General features: G+C 36.5%; 1 protein-coding gene across 25 annotated transcripts in view; it reads right to left on the bottom strand.

Moving 5' to 3' along the window:
• Positions 1-1477: 1477 nt before the first annotated feature.
• Positions 1478-17334, bottom strand: part of NRCAM (neuronal cell adhesion molecule) — a 166543-nt gene continuing 150686 nt past the window's right edge. For 21 of the 25 annotated variants that reach the window (XM_076331210.1, XM_076331220.1, XM_076331072.1 and 18 more), the window contains 3 exons: positions 16937-17068; positions 13659-13737; positions 1478-3840 (listed from right to left, as the gene is read on the bottom strand). In XM_076331210.1, the coding sequence (XP_076187325.1) occupies positions 3603-3840; positions 13659-13737; positions 16937-17068 (449 nt within the window). In that variant the 3' untranslated portion in view covers positions 1478-3602. Of the gene's footprint in view, positions 3841-4409; positions 4468-9927; positions 11844-13658; positions 13738-16936; positions 17069-17334 lie in introns of those variants that run through there. The other 4 variants (XM_076331191.1, XM_076331276.1, XM_076331283.1 and 1 more) reach the window with 2 other exon arrangements.

Below are 17334 nucleotides of genomic sequence, written 5' to 3'. Positions count from 1 at the left end.
TCTGTCAGCTCTCTGAAATGTTCTTTCCTAAGGTAGTAGGAGGGGGAAGACTGAGAGGGGGAGAGATGGAGGGAGACAGAAACACACAACAAAGGACAATTACTTTCCAGAAATTATTGAAATCTCACCCTCTTCCTGCTTTTCTCCCTTATTCTTCTTTCAGAGAAGAAAACACTTCCATACTGTAGACAATATTTCTTTGTATATTATATCTCTAGTTTCTGTCTTAAAATGGGTCAGACAGCATACGAAGAGAGTTTGGTTCCCAAACCTTTTGCCGCTTTGCCTCTGCTACGTGGAGCCACAAGGAAACTGTATTTCCCTAGGAACAATGTGAGAATAGAAGATTACAAGAAAAATTACTGTTGGGGTATCCTCTTTAATTCCCTCCGGATTTATACAATCACTTCAGTGAGAATAAAACCAAAAGCAAAGGCATATCACTAAAAGAAAAATGTAGCAACTATACGTATTAGTACACTTTGGGGAACGTGCACAAAGAACGTAGGTGTCTCTCCAAAAATGGTTATCGTATGAAATCTTTTGTCCCAACAAAGCCTAGAGAACTCAGTCCCCTCTTTTCAGGAATTATTCTTTAATCAAAACAGAAACAGCTGTATTTCGCATCTCCCAGTCAATGCATATTGCTGGAAAAATCAACAGATACCCGTATAGAAAAACAGGCAGCCCGATATCTGAAGGTGCCAGAACTGCGACTATGCAGATGACAGAAGCTGGAATAGCCCAGGGTTTCCAGTTACACACAGGTGGCTCAGAAGGCTGACAGAACAGCTTCTGATTCAGTGATAAAATCCCTCTTTCAAGCATCAAGGCCAAACATCGACTTTCTGACGTGTCTCCTGAAGCATCTGTAGCTCTTGGAATCCATGGCTCTCCCGCAGTCTTCTCTGCAGAGCAGCTGCCCTCCTGCCCAGTCTGTTTCCATTCGTACACAGAATAGACAAGATATGAAAAGAGCATTGCAATGGATTTTGTGTACTGTAAAAGATGTTATTTAAAATTCCCTCACTTCATGTACGGTTTAAAACAAGCACCCAGATTTTTGTATGTCAGATAATTAATTTAGGACACAAAATCCTGATTTGGGATCCTATCTGAGGGCTCTTAATTTCAAATAAACATTCTTATTTTCTCTTATTCACTCTTGCAGGTATGAACATGGCTGTTTCGGTTTTTTTCTTTGAAGAAATAGGACTAAAAAAAAGCATGCATGAACTAAAAAGTAAATAGTAGGAGATTTCAATGGGAAACGGTCAGACAAATTCACATTTTTTCAAACAGTAGCATGTAAAGATACGCAACTTTCCGTAAACAATTTGGTTGCAGTACATAAAGTCCTGTAACATCATGGGAACAACTTCTGCCAGAGTTGTTTCATGCTTTTTTCCACTTTGAATTCTTAATTACATGGTGAATCAGATGTGATTTTTAGTGCTAGTGTAAACAGAACAAACAGTGAAATTTTAAAACCACATTTATTTTTAATACAAAATCTGTTGCACTATTACAGAAGTGAGCCTGTATGTTTACCCCCACATGCACAGATAGTTCAGCATCTACAATTAAATAAGAGTAAAATTATATTTCTCTTTTACCAAAACCATCGGCAAATCTTACTAAGAAATGTTCTCTTTGTGCTTTGTAATCAATGTTTGTAGAATTCATTTCTTATTTCCGTTCCCATTAGGAAAACTGATCAATGGAAAGCTCAAAGGTGCGGAAGAAGCTTATTACAGCTAGCTTACATTTGTGATTACTTCAGTTGTGCTTCACCTACAATATATACATGAAAGCTGTGAGGTGTACTACGGTCTAATGTAATGCACTGGCAAAAGCTCTGAATGGTTCAATTAGGAATCTGCAGTAAATAAGCAGAACAGTTCACTATTTCGTTTTCACAGCAAAAAAAAAAATACATATTTAAGTAGATGCTTCAAAATACCATGCACACCATTGGCTATAGTACTTCTTACACAGTACAACATAAGCTTTCTTGTTTTATTTGTCCGTAACACCTAGAAGCATATAGCATCTACGCTTTAAGTGTATTTACAAATTCAACAAAATATCTACATATAAAAAGCTTACTTAAAATTAAACTTGATGCAAGTTATGAAAAACCAATTTATTGGCAAATGAAACTGAGCATTCCTTCAACCATAGGTTGTTATAAAAATTTATATTTGGAGGTAAACATTTGATTGATATAGTATGCGAGAAAGTAATTTTGTAACCGATAATGGTAATCCTTTACCGCTAAGCCATATTAGCACTTGTCAGATTGAATTCTGTGCTGCCGAGCGGTAACCCCCACACTGCTTCAGGGTGTCGATAATTACAAAGCTGCCACACTGATCAGGCCGGGACACGGAGGGAAATGCACTCTCGCTGGTGTAGTCGGCTGGTTTGGTTTTTTTTAACGATTTATTTTACAGGAGCTTATACCTTGCTGTGTTAGTAAATAATTTACTTCTGGTTGTGTTTTGTCGCTTTTTCAAAATCTTCTAAGGCCGTGAAAACATGTTGTGCTCTAACTGTCTAGAAAGCATTTATTTTTAAAGGAAAACAAAATCATACTTTTCTTTGTGTAATTTAAAATATTTAAAACCTTCCATTTTTAGCACAACGGTTTCATAACACTTTTTTGTCCTTCACATTTTTACTTTATTTGGCAATGATAGTAGTCCGCTAATCACAGTTTACTGCACCAACTGATTTAGTATAATGCAGCGCATTATGGAATGCATATTGCATAAAGGCACTGAATGTATTTTGCCCTGTGTTTTCTGGAATATTTTCTCTCATTTTAAAGTTTTCCTTTCAGTGACTGTACAAATTCCAAAATGCATTGCAATGCGTATCTGTTATGCCCTAAAATCAATCCAATGTGTTTTGATGTAAAAATAGAACACTGTACTGCTGTAATACTTGATAGATTAAAAAGGCTATAAAGTAATAGGAGCAAAGAGCAGATAATAGGGTCTCATTAAGCATCAGCAAATGCAAGTGTCATACTTAAATCATTTAGCAATTATATACTGTACATACTGTTCCTAACTGTCTTGCAAAAAGACATATGATAGCTAGACATTAAGTCACCAATTTCACAACAATGTCCACAAAGACATTGAAGTTCTATATAATACTACTATAACACTCTGACAATGAAAATGGAATTCATACCCAGGGATTCAGCTGAGGACTGCATAACAAATTGTCAAACCATGGTTTCATAGTGTACACGAGATTATCTGTGAATTGTGTAGCATTTGTTTTCCATGCATTATACTGTATTTTCAACAGGAAACAAAATTGTAAGTCGATGTTATTGTTTGTGTCAGTTCCTTCTAAAAAAAGTAAAAATACCCATGTTTTGAACAAAATTTGAATTTCGTATTTTGATTCATACTAACATACCACTTAATGTGTCATTACGCTGCATAATTGTATTGACCTGCATATTCTCATAGCATAAACATCTCTTGGTGAGGAGCTCCGTTACCTGCATGTTCATAGTATGAGAAGGAGGATGTACAAGTGCTTTAAACAAACTGAAGATACAAGGGGATCAAGTTCTGTGGTTACACAAATGAATTCATGGCATTTACAGGAGAAGGAGCCTCAGAGCTTTCATTTCCTTCGGCAGGTTCTTTCTCTTTTTTACCACTATATTGTCCAATAAAGGAGCCATCCTCATTGAACTGACCATTTACACCTTCTCCATAGTCAACTAAACTATCATCACTGTCTTCTTTTTTCACGGTTCTGTCTGAAGGTGTCCGGCTTCCTTTTTTTAGAGGTTTATGGTCCTCTGCATCACTGAAGACACAAACAAACAAACAAAAGGAATTAACTGATGTATTGTATATTAACACAAAATCAGCCATGCATGCAGAGTTTATGAAAAGCACGTGTGCAGCCCTATAATCCTTTAGTAAACCCACATCACATTGTAGAGACAGATCAATATGATACAGTTGACATGAGACATGGTGTAGGAATGGTTTAAACAGAGAATGTCTTCAGTGGAGGGAGGGGGTTTTGTGGTTTCTTTTTTTTTTTGTCCCCCCATCGTGCATGACTTTTCAATGATAAGACTTGTGCCCTTGGCTTGGAAGCAATTTAGATGCAACTGCAAGCATTAAAAAGTAGGTTGTAAAGTTATAAAAAAATTATTTATTTGTTCTCCAAAGTAACAAGCTTATGATGTGCCGTGAAGTTAGTCTGTTAAACTTCTTAACTTCTTTGACTCCTTGAACATGAATGAAGAATGAATTTGGTTAAATGAAATATACTGATTTTCTTTACTAGTATAAAGAAAATAGAAGTGCTGCATTTCAAATAATTTGTTACATAATGCAGGCCAGACTTGCAATTTTCAACCTTACCTTTCAAGAGACCTACATATTCCATTAAAAGGGTGCAGAAGAAACAAATGAAAATAGCCTAAGAAGAAAAGCAAAGTCCATATCCTGATAGTGATCAGTATTTTATCAATAATAATTTGCTCTTAAAATTGCTAAAACATTTACTGCATACAGGTAAAGCAATAATTTAGCTTACAGGAGCTACGGTTGAGCAGTTAAGAGCATGCTTAGTTTTTTTCATTACTTATCAGATCAACCTCCTTATCCTAATCCGTAACTGCTAACATGTTCTGACAATGATGGTGGTGATATGGTGAACAAAAGAAAAAGAAAGGAAAGAAAGGCAGGGAGGAGAGATCCCTGTGGCAAAGTACTGTGGTCTTTCCCTTGTCAGTGGAAAAGCTGCAGCACCATCAGCATCCCCAAATAAATTTGCAGCTGTGGTAAGCTTGTATTTCATGAAATAGATGTAGTTGGGCTCTTTTCAGAATCCTTTACACTGCACTTCAGTTTCAAGATGAAGATTTCGGCAGCAGCTCTAAAGCATTTCCAATTAAAAACCACTATTGCCAGCTGCAATTATTTACCTCGTCTTAAACAGATCATGTGACTTTATTTGCATATAGGGTACAAAAGAGTAAGTGATTTTTGGTTTTTTTATTTAAAGACTCCCAGCTTATGGAAAATATAAAGAAACATGTATCGAATAGCAAGGAAATAAAAATATATTTACAATAGCCACAATATTAGGCTGAATATATATTCAGCAAATTATTTTAACTGTGTAATTCCTAAAAACAAATACCTTAGTTATTCCAATAATTGTATTTTCTATTTTTTTTTCTAATGAGTATCTTTGAACACCCAGTAGCACATACAAGGTCACACAGATTATACTGTTAGCTAACAAATGCCCCGTTGAGAAACATTTCACTATTGCTAGAAAACCATTACACCAACTTTCCACCAAGCTGCTTCTCCTCATCTCATCACCTTTTTTGGAAGACTCCAAGTTATCACATTCTAAAAGAAGTACACCTCTAATATGCATATACTTACAGAAAAAGCATACCAGAGATTTTATTCTTCTATGCATACACAAGAAAGAAGTGGTAGGAATATCTATCTTATTAACATGTAATAAAACCTTCATGTTTAAAATACACAAAGGCAGAAACTCTAAACTTGACTGTATCAGTCTTGACTTTGTTTTTAGTTATTCCTGTGTACGTGGCATGAGGATAAATATCGTATTGATGATCCTCTGTGCTCACTGATACTGCAAACATATAGGCTAGTAACATTTAAAAGGATGCTACTCCAAAACGTCAAGCATCCAGCAGCAAAGTGCAAATGTTTGTAACACTGCAAACACAAGCAGATTACAGAGACATTACTGAAGAGAGTTCATTCTGGAAGGACCCTATATTTAAAGGTTTAAAGATAGAATTGAGTATTTAAAAATCACATGCAATGCAGTTTCTCCACTGCCCTCATCAGAGGGCATTAGAGTCACTGTAACAGAGTACACAAACCAAATGAAGACCAGACCCTCACTTTGTAGTAGTACCAGGTCCTGCTCCCTAAGAAGAATGACCTGCAGTGTTTAATGCTTTCTGGGTAATAGCATTTAGTAAAGAACACTGCATGTATGGTTTGCTGTTTGATTTTAGATGAGTAGCTTCTTAATTGCTTACACCATAGTATGTAGGAATGAAAATAAAATTGCATTTGCACCATATTCCATTTGGTCAAGAAACTCTGTGCAAATATTCTAAGGTGTGACCCTATCCAGTGTAATTCACTAGGCTGGAATATACACTAAATAAATAATACACCATCACTGTATTGAAAATATCCACATTTTTGTGTTTAATCCAATATAAAGCTCGATTTTCATTTATAACTTTGATAAATCTGGGTAGGGGAACTTCTGCTCTTAGGGTTTTCATTTGCATTTTTGAAAACGAAAGTTTTCAAAAGTTTATTTATAAGCCAAACAATGAAGAAATACTTACACAGTTGGTTGCACTGTCTGTGATTTTTCTATATTTTAGTAATGATGCAGATTCTACTGTCTGTATAATTAAAAACAAACAAACAAAACTGCAGATTTACCCAGGAGCGTACCTGCACAGAGGTGGGCACTGGTGTAAGAGCACAGCCACAGCAGATGCAAAAAGCAAATCTGAATCTGGGAATTCCCTCCCTTTTTGCACTATACAAGTCTAGAAAGAAGTTCTGCCAAGACTCTGGCAGTGGAAAAAGAGGTGGTGCTTTCCACTCCTTGTTCAGGAAAAGGAAATATATGCCATCATACCATTTATTCTTTATCAAACGGGATTATGACTCTCGTATTAGATGTATATAATGTTTTGGGTGGAAGGGAAAGAAACTGAGGAATAAAAAGCAAAACAAGCAGGAGAGAGAGAAAAAAGTGGAGACATCAATGTTTTGGACAGCACTTTTGTAACCCTGGGGGTGCGAAACAGAGAAGGGACCCTGGTGCGCTGGGGAGATGAATGTATGTTCTGTTTGCCGCCAAGAAGCAAACTGCAAAAGCTGTTGAATTGCATTATGAATATGGATGCCCAAAGAGCTATAGAACACTTTAGGCTGTAGAATATATAATACTATATTGCAAAAACATGTTAAAGCCATAAATTTTGATACAGTATCTGCAAGATTTGCTAATCTTCTTACAATTGTTCATAAAACTATTCCAAAATGCAACCAGGATAGATCATAATTTATTTTAGTTTTTGTCTGTGATTTTGCTTGCTGTCTTTTATACTAACCTATTGTAATATCTTGAAATGAAAAATAAAGTACAAATTGGGTTGACTAAAATTACCATGGAAAACTGAAGAAGTTTTTGGAATCTGTCATGTATGCAGTGCGTGCAATTAATAGTAAGACAATAAGTACTGGGAGGGAACAAAACAAGAGGTGAGAACGGGTATGAATTTCATATTTAGATCAGACAGCCAGTAAAGTTAAGTCTAGGGATACTTTTACTATTTGTTGTCTTACAAATAAATTCCATAGTACTAGCTTTTTAGGGATGAAAGTTGCTCAGTAAAGACTGATATGTACCAGTCACTTTGATAAGTACTGATATCTACCACACACATTTCTTGCCCTTTTAGTAAGAACAGTGTTTAATATTAAAGCATAGTCTAAAAGCATGATTTAAGTATTTTTCATAAGGAATTGCTAATATATGAATACATGTTTCTTTTTCTTCTTAGTTTAATGAAACACATAGCAAACTTGCAGCTAATGATTAAGAGATATGAAGAAGTAGAGAGGTGACAATAACGTGTAAGTGCAAAGTACAAACTTATCTTTTTTAAAAAAGTACTTCCATTTCACAAGCTCATCAGTTATTAAAATAAATATGTACCTTGAAATCTCCTTTCTTCTTTCAACTTTTCAATTTTTCTTCCTTAGATATGGGTACATGCAGCAACCAGTCAGAATGGGGAAGACAGTTTTACGATGCCTCTGCAGTCCAGCAGGCAACTAGTTCCCACTAAACTTTGCCACATTCATGGACATGCAAAAAGACTCAATATATGGTTAGCAATATACTTCTTTTCCTTGTAACACAACTGTCAGATGAAAGGCAACATAAAACAAACAAAAAGGGTAAAGCATTCTGGGCTATTGGACGCAGAAAGAGGATGCAGAAGATGAAAACTGTTGGCAGTAAATTCCTTTTTCTGTGCCCTCAGGTCAACAGCCCAGAAATGCTTAATTATAAGCAGTCACGTAAAGCCGCAGAAGTACCTTACACTGTGGCTTCCCTGCACGCTCCAGGAGAACCTCTGCCCCAATATCTAACAGGTTTCTGCTCACGCTCCTAAATTGATAGGACTGTGCAGATGAAAAATGCTTTCCCTAGACACTTATGCACCTGTATCAATCCAGAATTCAAAACATTTTACTATTTCTAATCTAGCTAAGACATAAGCACATCTATATTAGTTTTCTGAGTAGTTTTTCTTTAGCATCTCTGTAATACTGAATCTTCAACCCTGGCAGAAGCTGGAAAAACTGGGAGATTAAGCTCTGGCTTTAAATGGCAATGGGTTGAAAAAACTGTTGTTAGTCAAAGAACCTGACTCACTCATTGGGAAAATTTTAAAGAAAAATCTGCTTGAGAGAAATTCAACCAACTTTTCACCTTTGCTATTTCTGGTGGAAAATTATACAAAGGGAAATCAAAGCACTGATTTTATTAAAAAGTAGTGACACAGATGTTCAAGAATTAAAATAAGAACCATCAAAGAAAGCACGCGTGCGTAAATGAGGACACAATAAGACCACTGCCAAATCCAATCAGACTATTCAGAGACAAGAATTCTTCAGGCAGTCCATTGACATCATCTCTTGTGCTAGAAGGGACCAAGCTTAGAATTACGGTGCTGAGGCACAAATCATTGCTAGGTCTCCCTGGAAACACACCTAAGCTGCAATAAAACGTGAATAACTACAAGAGAAAAAAACACTATTGTCATTACAAACTGTATTCTCATTGTTAATCAACCCAGAACAAGAAGGACAACTAATAGATTATCTAGCGATCTCAGAACTCTCTCTCCACCAACCATTTCCAGAAAGTCTCTCATTGCATAGCCAAGAATTTCTAGGAAAAACATTGTGTGTCAAAATGTTGAAGAAAAGAGGCACAATAATTCAACAAAATGTGCAAACATCCTGCGTTACCACACTAACAGTCCTACTACTGTAGTTTGATCCTGTTTGATCTTCCTAAGAACATTTTGCAGACTGCAATGAGACACTAGACTTTCATACTTCCTGTGAAGTTAACGAAGAAATGCATGCTTGCAATCTCTCCCTACCCATGAATCCACAGTCTGTAGATGCCATAACTTCTTAATTTCTCTTGATTTAGGGCCCAGGATGGAAATTTAGGCTGATTTATATACCTACGCTGACCTGAACAGAAGCTCTAGATAGTCTTTAATTTTAATTTAAATAAACATGCATTTGTGGTACTTCTTGTATTTCTTGCAGTTTCTTAGTGTAAGCATTGACTGTCCACAATTTACTATCTCAGTCTTCTACAACTCAGGAAACCACTGGGATTGTAGTGCAGTTTGCTACAGAGGCACCATTTTCCCTTATTATGTAAAAGCGTATGTATGCCCCCAGTCACAGGAACATAGTGTACCCGGTCAGTCTGTGGTTCCTGAAACACCTGCGTTTCCTAAAGCATTATTTCCTTCGTTAGATTAATATGGCAGGAAAATCTGATGTTGGCTGGTTCTGCAGAAAGTATGCTCTTCGATGAAGTTGAAGAGTGCAAAACTTCAAACAAGTCCAAGCCATCCCAAGAATACTGGGAAGCCTAGAAATTAAATGTGACAAAAACCTCCCCTAAAATTGAGAGCTGTGACTTCTCTAGAATATCTTAATTAGTCATTAAGATTTAAGTAATTTAATAATTTAAATCTTATTTTGAAACAACTAATTTTCTAAGCATTGGGCTTATTTGTCCAGAAATACTGAAGTCTATTCAGTATAAATTTCCAAGTCTTTCACTCTTCCCAGTTCCTGAGGAAGGAGGAAGCAAGTCTATGTTCTTAGAAAGTTCCTCTTGATGGTCTGGTGTCCCTCTGAAAGTGAGATGTCCTTTTGTACTTGGCATGAAATGATTGTGAGACCTTATACTTTCCCTTCCCTCCTTTAAACTTCGGAGGAGAACGAAAGGAGCTCAGACACTTGTGAGGATAAGAAAATGAAGAGCTTCCAACAGAGCTCTTTTTTTTCAGCTGACGTAAGGAATGTTTGTGTTTTGAGAAATCCTTCAGGATCTGGACCAAGGATTCACCAAATAGCCTGCCACCTGTGTATGGTAAAGACAGCAGTTTACATTTTAGATCTAGCGATGAGGTCCAAGGACGTAGCCATATAGCTCTCCAGGCTACAGTGAGGCATGCCATATTTTTAATGGTGAGTCTAAGAGAATCCTCAGCTGCATCATGGATAAAATCAGCTGCAATTTTACATAGCCTGTGTTTCCTCTGCATGGCACCAGACAGGACCCATTTCTTTTTGAATCTGGCTCGTTCTTCCTCCAACCATATTAGTAACGCTCTAGAAGCATAAGTGCAGTAGATAGATACGCCAAGCTGGGCTGCAACTAGCTTGAAAGATCTTTTAATTGCTTCCTCAACCTTTCTATCAGTAGGATCTTTAGGGAGAGCATCCATATTAGCAGGCACTGATAGTACAAAATCACCAGTAACCAATGCTCTGTCTACCTGAGGCAAGGTCCCCCACAAAGCAGCTTTATCCACTGGAAAAGGATAGAGCTTACGTAGGATTGCTGGGGCTTCATGCTTTGCCGCAGGATTACCCCAAATCCTACAGACAAGATCTTCCACTGCTGAATGGATAGGAAGTGCATTATCTACCTTGCCTTCTTCAGAGGGGATAAGCAGTTCTTCTGAAGCACATTCAGATTTGGAAGATTTTAGCATTAACACTCTCTTTATGTGCTTGAATAGATAGTTCTGATTCTCCATGTCAAACTTACGCAGAGGATCTGGTCCTTCTTGGTCTTCTGCAGGGGACTCAGATGACACCTCCCCTTCTTCAGGGGATGACTCAACCTCCAAGGCCTTGTCAGCCTCAGATTTCTCCTTCCGAGAAGCTGTTTGATCTTTTAAACTGTCCATATGGTCAGACTCAGAAGTTTGGGAACTGCTCCCAGCTGCTTCTAGAGGAACCACTGGAACTTCTGTAATTGGTACCCTGGGATGCTTTACTGAATGGGACCTAGCCTGTGCCACAGAAGTTATACTTTGTTTGGCTGCTGTCAAAGCATCCTTTAAGACAGTAGCTAGCTCAGGCAAAATTACAGATTTCATTAATGAATTCTTTTCAGATTCACAGAAGTGAGTAGTAGTAGAAGGTCTTACCTTCCTGTGGTAGGAGCTCTGAGTGTCTTCTGAATCTGAGCTGTAGTCTGGGGTCTGGCTGAACCAGTGCTGAGGAGAAGAATGCTGCCATGCCAGTGAGCCACGAATTGAGTTGCAGCTGAGGGGTTGCTGGAAAGGGGATGGCTGTCCTGCCTGAGAATCTGAGCCCTCCTCCAACCCCATTATCTGTTGCTTAGAAGCATGATGTCTAGAGCCATGCCTGTACTTCCATTCGTCTGATCTCTTTTCCTCTCGGCAGAGGGAAGCAGAGACAGAACTAACCCTTGTAAGCTCTGAAGACTGCCTAGCCCTCCTCCTGGTGTAGGAGGTCTCTGATCTGGTGCTGGAGTATTGATCCCCTGACCTTCTGAAGAAGTTGGATCTGTCAGATCTCACAGACTTTGCTTTGGTAAAGACAGGGTCTGCTTCAGGAGAATTGGCACAGCTACCTTTTCTTTTCTTTTCCTTGTCCAGTTTCTTTCCTGTCCAAGCAGACATGGACCTGAAGTGATGAAAAAAGTTCAAAATACTCGAATTCCTAGATCTTTCAAAAATTACTTTTTTTTTCTTCAAGGGAAACCCTATACCCTTTTTCCTCAAAGAAGCACTGCATAATGACCAGTGCCATGTGAGGCAGACAAACTGGGAACTGAGTGACTGCAGTGATGCTGGGCTGCAGAGAGGGTGCCAAGATATCTTCTGTAATCTGACTGGTTGCTGCTGCTGCCCTGTCTCTAAGGAAGAAAGAGGAAAGCCCAATATAGACTAATTACACAGAAATACATTTTAGAAAGGAGTTTTTTGCATGGTAAATAGGATGAGCTCTTTCATGTGAACAAATCTGAAACCTTGGTATGCATCTGTCCATATTCACCAGGCATGAGGTGGATAAATGCATTATAAAATAATTTAATCAAGCACTAGATGATTCTATAGATTAACTCAAGCCACTTAAATATGGAGACATAAATTCAAATCTTGCTGCAGGTCACACATGCAGCAGTCACTTGAACAGTCTTATTCTAGGCCTGAGAAAACATGTACTGAGGTCATATCATTTGTACAATTCTGTACGAATGTCAGTTTCTGCTGCTGAAAGTTCCAAGTATCAAAAAACAGAGGAGCAATAAAGGAGAATGCAAACTGGACTGCCTAGGTAAACTTATACAGTACTTATTTACCTCTGCTTCCAAACATTGCTTCACACTTCCCTTTTTATCAGCTGAATTTAATTAATCCATATGCACTTAATGCTGTAATAAAATACTATTCTGAACTCATTAACCTAGGAACAGAATATCGTATTTTTTTAAAATCAAGGAAGAATAAACAGAAACTGCTCTTTGGCATTCAGAACTGTAAATCTATTCCAGTCAGATCAAGATGCACATTTCCCGTATATGAAGAAGCTATGGCAACAGAATAGAATCTTCTTGAAAAAACTGATTTTTCTATGTACATTTACAAATGTCACACCTTCAAAATAATAAAGGGCTTTTACAATGCTTTTGACACAGGAAGGCACTATAAAATCTATTATAACACCCATGTAAAATATAATGGTATTGACATATTTAGAAAATAATAACATTATTTCCTGTACTAATCAAAAAACAACAAATAAAATGCTGCTTATTTAATAAGCTATACTCATAATTGTTATATGAACAGACTTGCCAAGGCATGCTTTTTGTGATGCCAGGAGATTCAGCTAGACTCCATTTACAATAAAGGAAGAGAGACAGGAGTAAGACCTGTGTTGCATGCTTTGAAGCTGCTTGCTATGTGTCTTGTACTGAAATACATGAAAGGGAGATTTGTTTCGTCTTGTAGGACGTTCCTTCACCTCTGTGTGAATCATCACTTCCTTGTTATTGGATTAGGTGTTAGTACTGGCAGCCATTTTAAATGCATTTATTTTCCAGTCAATGTAACACAAGATTTTCTTTATTAGGCTTCAATTAGAAATGTATTTTCAAAAACCATAATGCTAAATGTGCCCTAACTGAAAGGACACTGTATCTGGTATTTGAACTATCTGAAAGATTGGTTTGTAAATAAAGGTTCCTCACTTTTAGACAATTGTGTTTAAATCTGGATTTCACCTTGCATTAGTGAATGGCTTATTCTAAGCCTGGATGTTTAATTTTTTTCCTAATGGTGTGGTTGAAATGCTATCTATAGTTCTGTACAACACTGGATACAGAATCTTTGTCAACAGGGGAAAAAAGTTAGTTTTGAATTAATAAGCGTGATATGATATACAGTACATGTGTGATATGAACAGTGACCATGGCAAACCACATCAGTTGCTCACCTGTATTCACCAAACGTTCCATCATCTTCCTTCATAGGTTGTATTTCTGGATCAGCATGTGCATCCTCCTTTTCCTTCACTAAAATATTTGAAATAGTAATTTTTATCATCATGAAACTGCAAGACGAGAAACCATAAGACCTTAATTTCTCAAACTGATCACATTTTGCAGGAACATGGTTTGAATAAATATCATTTTTTGAACTGAGGCCTTAGACTGTTACATTTTTTCTTTTGAAGGAAAAGATCTGTTAATTAGTTATAGAATTTTATTTTCACTCAAGTACAAAATACTGTATGTCATTCTGCATTAGTAAAACAACTACTTCCTTTCATTTCTAGCACTAAAGAGAAAGTTTTGTTAAAAATCCTACTAAAATATTTTACTTATGTTACTAATAGAGCTATTTATTGAAATCTGAATAATTTAGTTTTACTTATCCATGCTCCTTATTTCCTCTTGATATTCCTCTCGTACTGATTGATAAAACTGAATCAGATTCACTTGTGTTCACTGTCAGTCTGTACACTTTCTGCTTTCATTTAATGCACTACGAATCCAGGGCATTTTAAATAGTATTTTAAGAATTATTAATATAGGAAAAATAGGCATGGTCTGGTAATTCATTCTTTTCAAGCAAAGCAAAACCACCTACACTGGAACCTAAATTTAACACAATTGTATCTCTCTTGCACATCCTTGTTATAGGTTTAGTCATCATTCACTGGTGGGAATAAATCCACACATGTAACTTGTCCCTATTAAAAAAACCTATGTAGCACTGTGTCCTTTGACACAGAAACCTGTTAGCACCTGAGAAGACAGATGTTTATAGAAGACATATATATTCCTATAAGTTAGGATTATTGACAAAGTAAAATAATATACTGACTTCTAGAATTATCTTTATGGTTCTTCCCTTTGCCTTTTCATTTCTGTTTTTCTGGCTACTACTCAAATCTTTCCCTTGTTTAGCAGATACAGTTACGTAATCCGATATACAATCTCTTATCTTTTACTCTGGTAATTACCACACTTAATTTGTACATCATTAGTTTATATGCTGTTATTTAAGATGATATGAATCATTCCTGACAGTATTTTCTAAGTCTGTAATTACAACAATGCATAACACCTTGAAATGCATCTGGCTGCTATAATTTCATACTGAAATAATTTATTACTTTTTTCAAACCATAGGCAATCTCAAGATGACATGCTAAAATTACAACAAAAAAAGAGTTAATAAATTCATGCTTTGCATTTGTCACTGTGGAACAGTACATTTGCAATGACACAAGAAATACAATTAGCTCTAGAGTCACTGCTATAAACAAAAGTACATACTGAATCTGGAAATCCTATATACAGTCAAGGTCTACCTTTATATATATGTGTGTATATGCATAGGTATGTGTGCATAAAAAAAATTAATACCTTACGTCTAGTAATTCTGCAGAAGCAGAGAAAAGAAGGGCATAGCAGGAATCCCTACAAAGTAATGACAACCTTAGCATCCAGCTGCCCTCTACGCTTTTACTGAAACTGTGCTCTACCCTCTTCTGGATGGTGGCTCACTCCAAGTCCTCCCTAGTCTTTCCAGTTTCATCACTTTACTTGTTTCATCCTCCTAACTTTCCTTCTCCTTTCTCAATTCTCTCCACTATGAGTCACTTTTCTATATCCTCTGCAATCTCATTTTCTCTTTAAAAAATCCAAATATTAGGAAAAAACCTAAGATGATGTCTTCAGCCTGTCATTCAACTCATACATAACACTATGTTCCTTAATCGTCTGTCTTTTCTCCATAGGCATAGGTGGTTGAGACAGAAGCTTCTCTTACTCAATATTTGCTGTCACTACAAATCTTTGCTCTCTCCATAAAACAATGAAACCATTAGATTGAGCAGAGTAGGATTCTTGTACTTAATAAGGTGATTTTATCTTCTTATAAAAATAATCTGCTATGCTAAGTTTAGCTATAAAAGATTTGCCTATGAAGAGGAAATGTTTTAAGTGCTCACTGATACTAGTTTTCAGAAGTGCACTGGTCAAAACAAGCAGGAGAAATTAAAACAGAGTATGGAATTTTTTTTTTTTTTTGGTACTTTTGTAAGTGCAGCCATCTTTTTAATGTCCAAATTAACAATATGAACTTCAAGAAGTTTGAGCTGACTTTAAATAAGCATTCCAGAGACTGGATATTTATATAATTTCCAAACTTTTGGAGTCTGTAATATAGAAAATAATTTTTTCCTGAAATCAAGATTTTACTTGCAACTTAGCAATTGTACTTTCTGTTGTAGGTAGGAGAGGAAAAAGAAAAAAACAAATTATCCTTTGATGCCCAATTGAAGTCCATTCATAACCTCTCACACTTCACGGCTGCTCTGAGATCCTATCAGGCAGTACTACTATCCTATGCAAACTGGTTGTCACTATCCTTTTCAAGACAGCTTTAGTCTATGGATCTACTCCATAAACACAAATATAAGACTGGGGAAAGATATATGTAAGACACATACGCATGCATACATACATACATGCAAACATATATGCCTTTTATAATATGTACACCCAGAGGAATCAGAGTTTTGATAGAAGATGTACGTTGTATAGTTCCAATTTTAATTACAAATTATAAAATATACTTGGCCATTCTTAGGCCTAATAAAAAAACCACCAAACCTAAAAAGAAAAACCCTTATAAAGAAAAACTTACAGAAGACAAAACAGCCTAACTGAAGGATGGTAACTTCAAATTTGGCTGCAAAAATGCAGAGGCTGAAGAGGACAGATTCTGAGAAGGAAGGTAACGTATTTGAAACAAAATAACGTATGAAGAGATTTGTCCTATGAAATGCATTCCCAGTACATTAAAGTAACACAGCAGCTGTGATCTGGTATATGTTTCCACACTTTCTGATCAATTAAACTCTACCTCAGCTCATTTTAGTGGGTTAAACCCATCTGGATTACACTTCAGAAAGTCTGGGCAGGACCAAGTATCTCAAACAAAGCTCAAACCTCTCTAGAGAGGTAATGTAGTAATATGACCCTCCAGGAATGAAGGAGATACTTTTCTTATGCTTAAATGGATTGAGGTTTTCTACCAATAGGCAGATTGCTCCTGACAAGCCTACCAAATGATGACTGATTTACCATATACACAACATAAATGTAAACCAGCAGCAAATGTAATTTCTCCAGTAAACCTGAGGTCTGTCTTAACGGATTACCAGTAGATGATTTTTACTCTCATTGTTATATATCATACCTGGATATTTGCCACCCTTATTCCTCCTTATGAAACAAACAATCAGTAAAATCAAGATCAGAAGAGCAACAGCACACATAAGACCAATGAACCATCCTTGAGTAGCGATGTCTACCTGCCGACTTGCCATTGCTAGAGAATAAAAGAAGAAAAATGAGATGTTTTGCTGCATTTATATGCTGTGCTAATTCAAATAAATAATAGCCAGTATACATTGCTCATTAATTAAGGAATAACATTCACTGTGAAAATTAGTATTAAAAACCCAGTGATACTGTATTTTGTGAATATTTTCATTATTTAAAATGTTTCCAAGTACCTGTGCATAGAACTTACTTCTGAGTATATAAGAATTCTGTCAACATTTAAGCTTAGCAACTACTTTGCAAAACCTGTGC

This window comes from Aptenodytes patagonicus, chromosome 1, assembly GCF_965638725.1.
Source record: "Aptenodytes patagonicus chromosome 1, bAptPat1.pri.cur, whole genome shotgun sequence".
NCBI lineage: Eukaryota > Metazoa > Chordata > Aves > Sphenisciformes > Spheniscidae > Aptenodytes > Aptenodytes patagonicus.
Note: the sequence above shows the minus strand (reverse complement) of the source record. Positions and strands in the feature narration are given on the sequence as shown.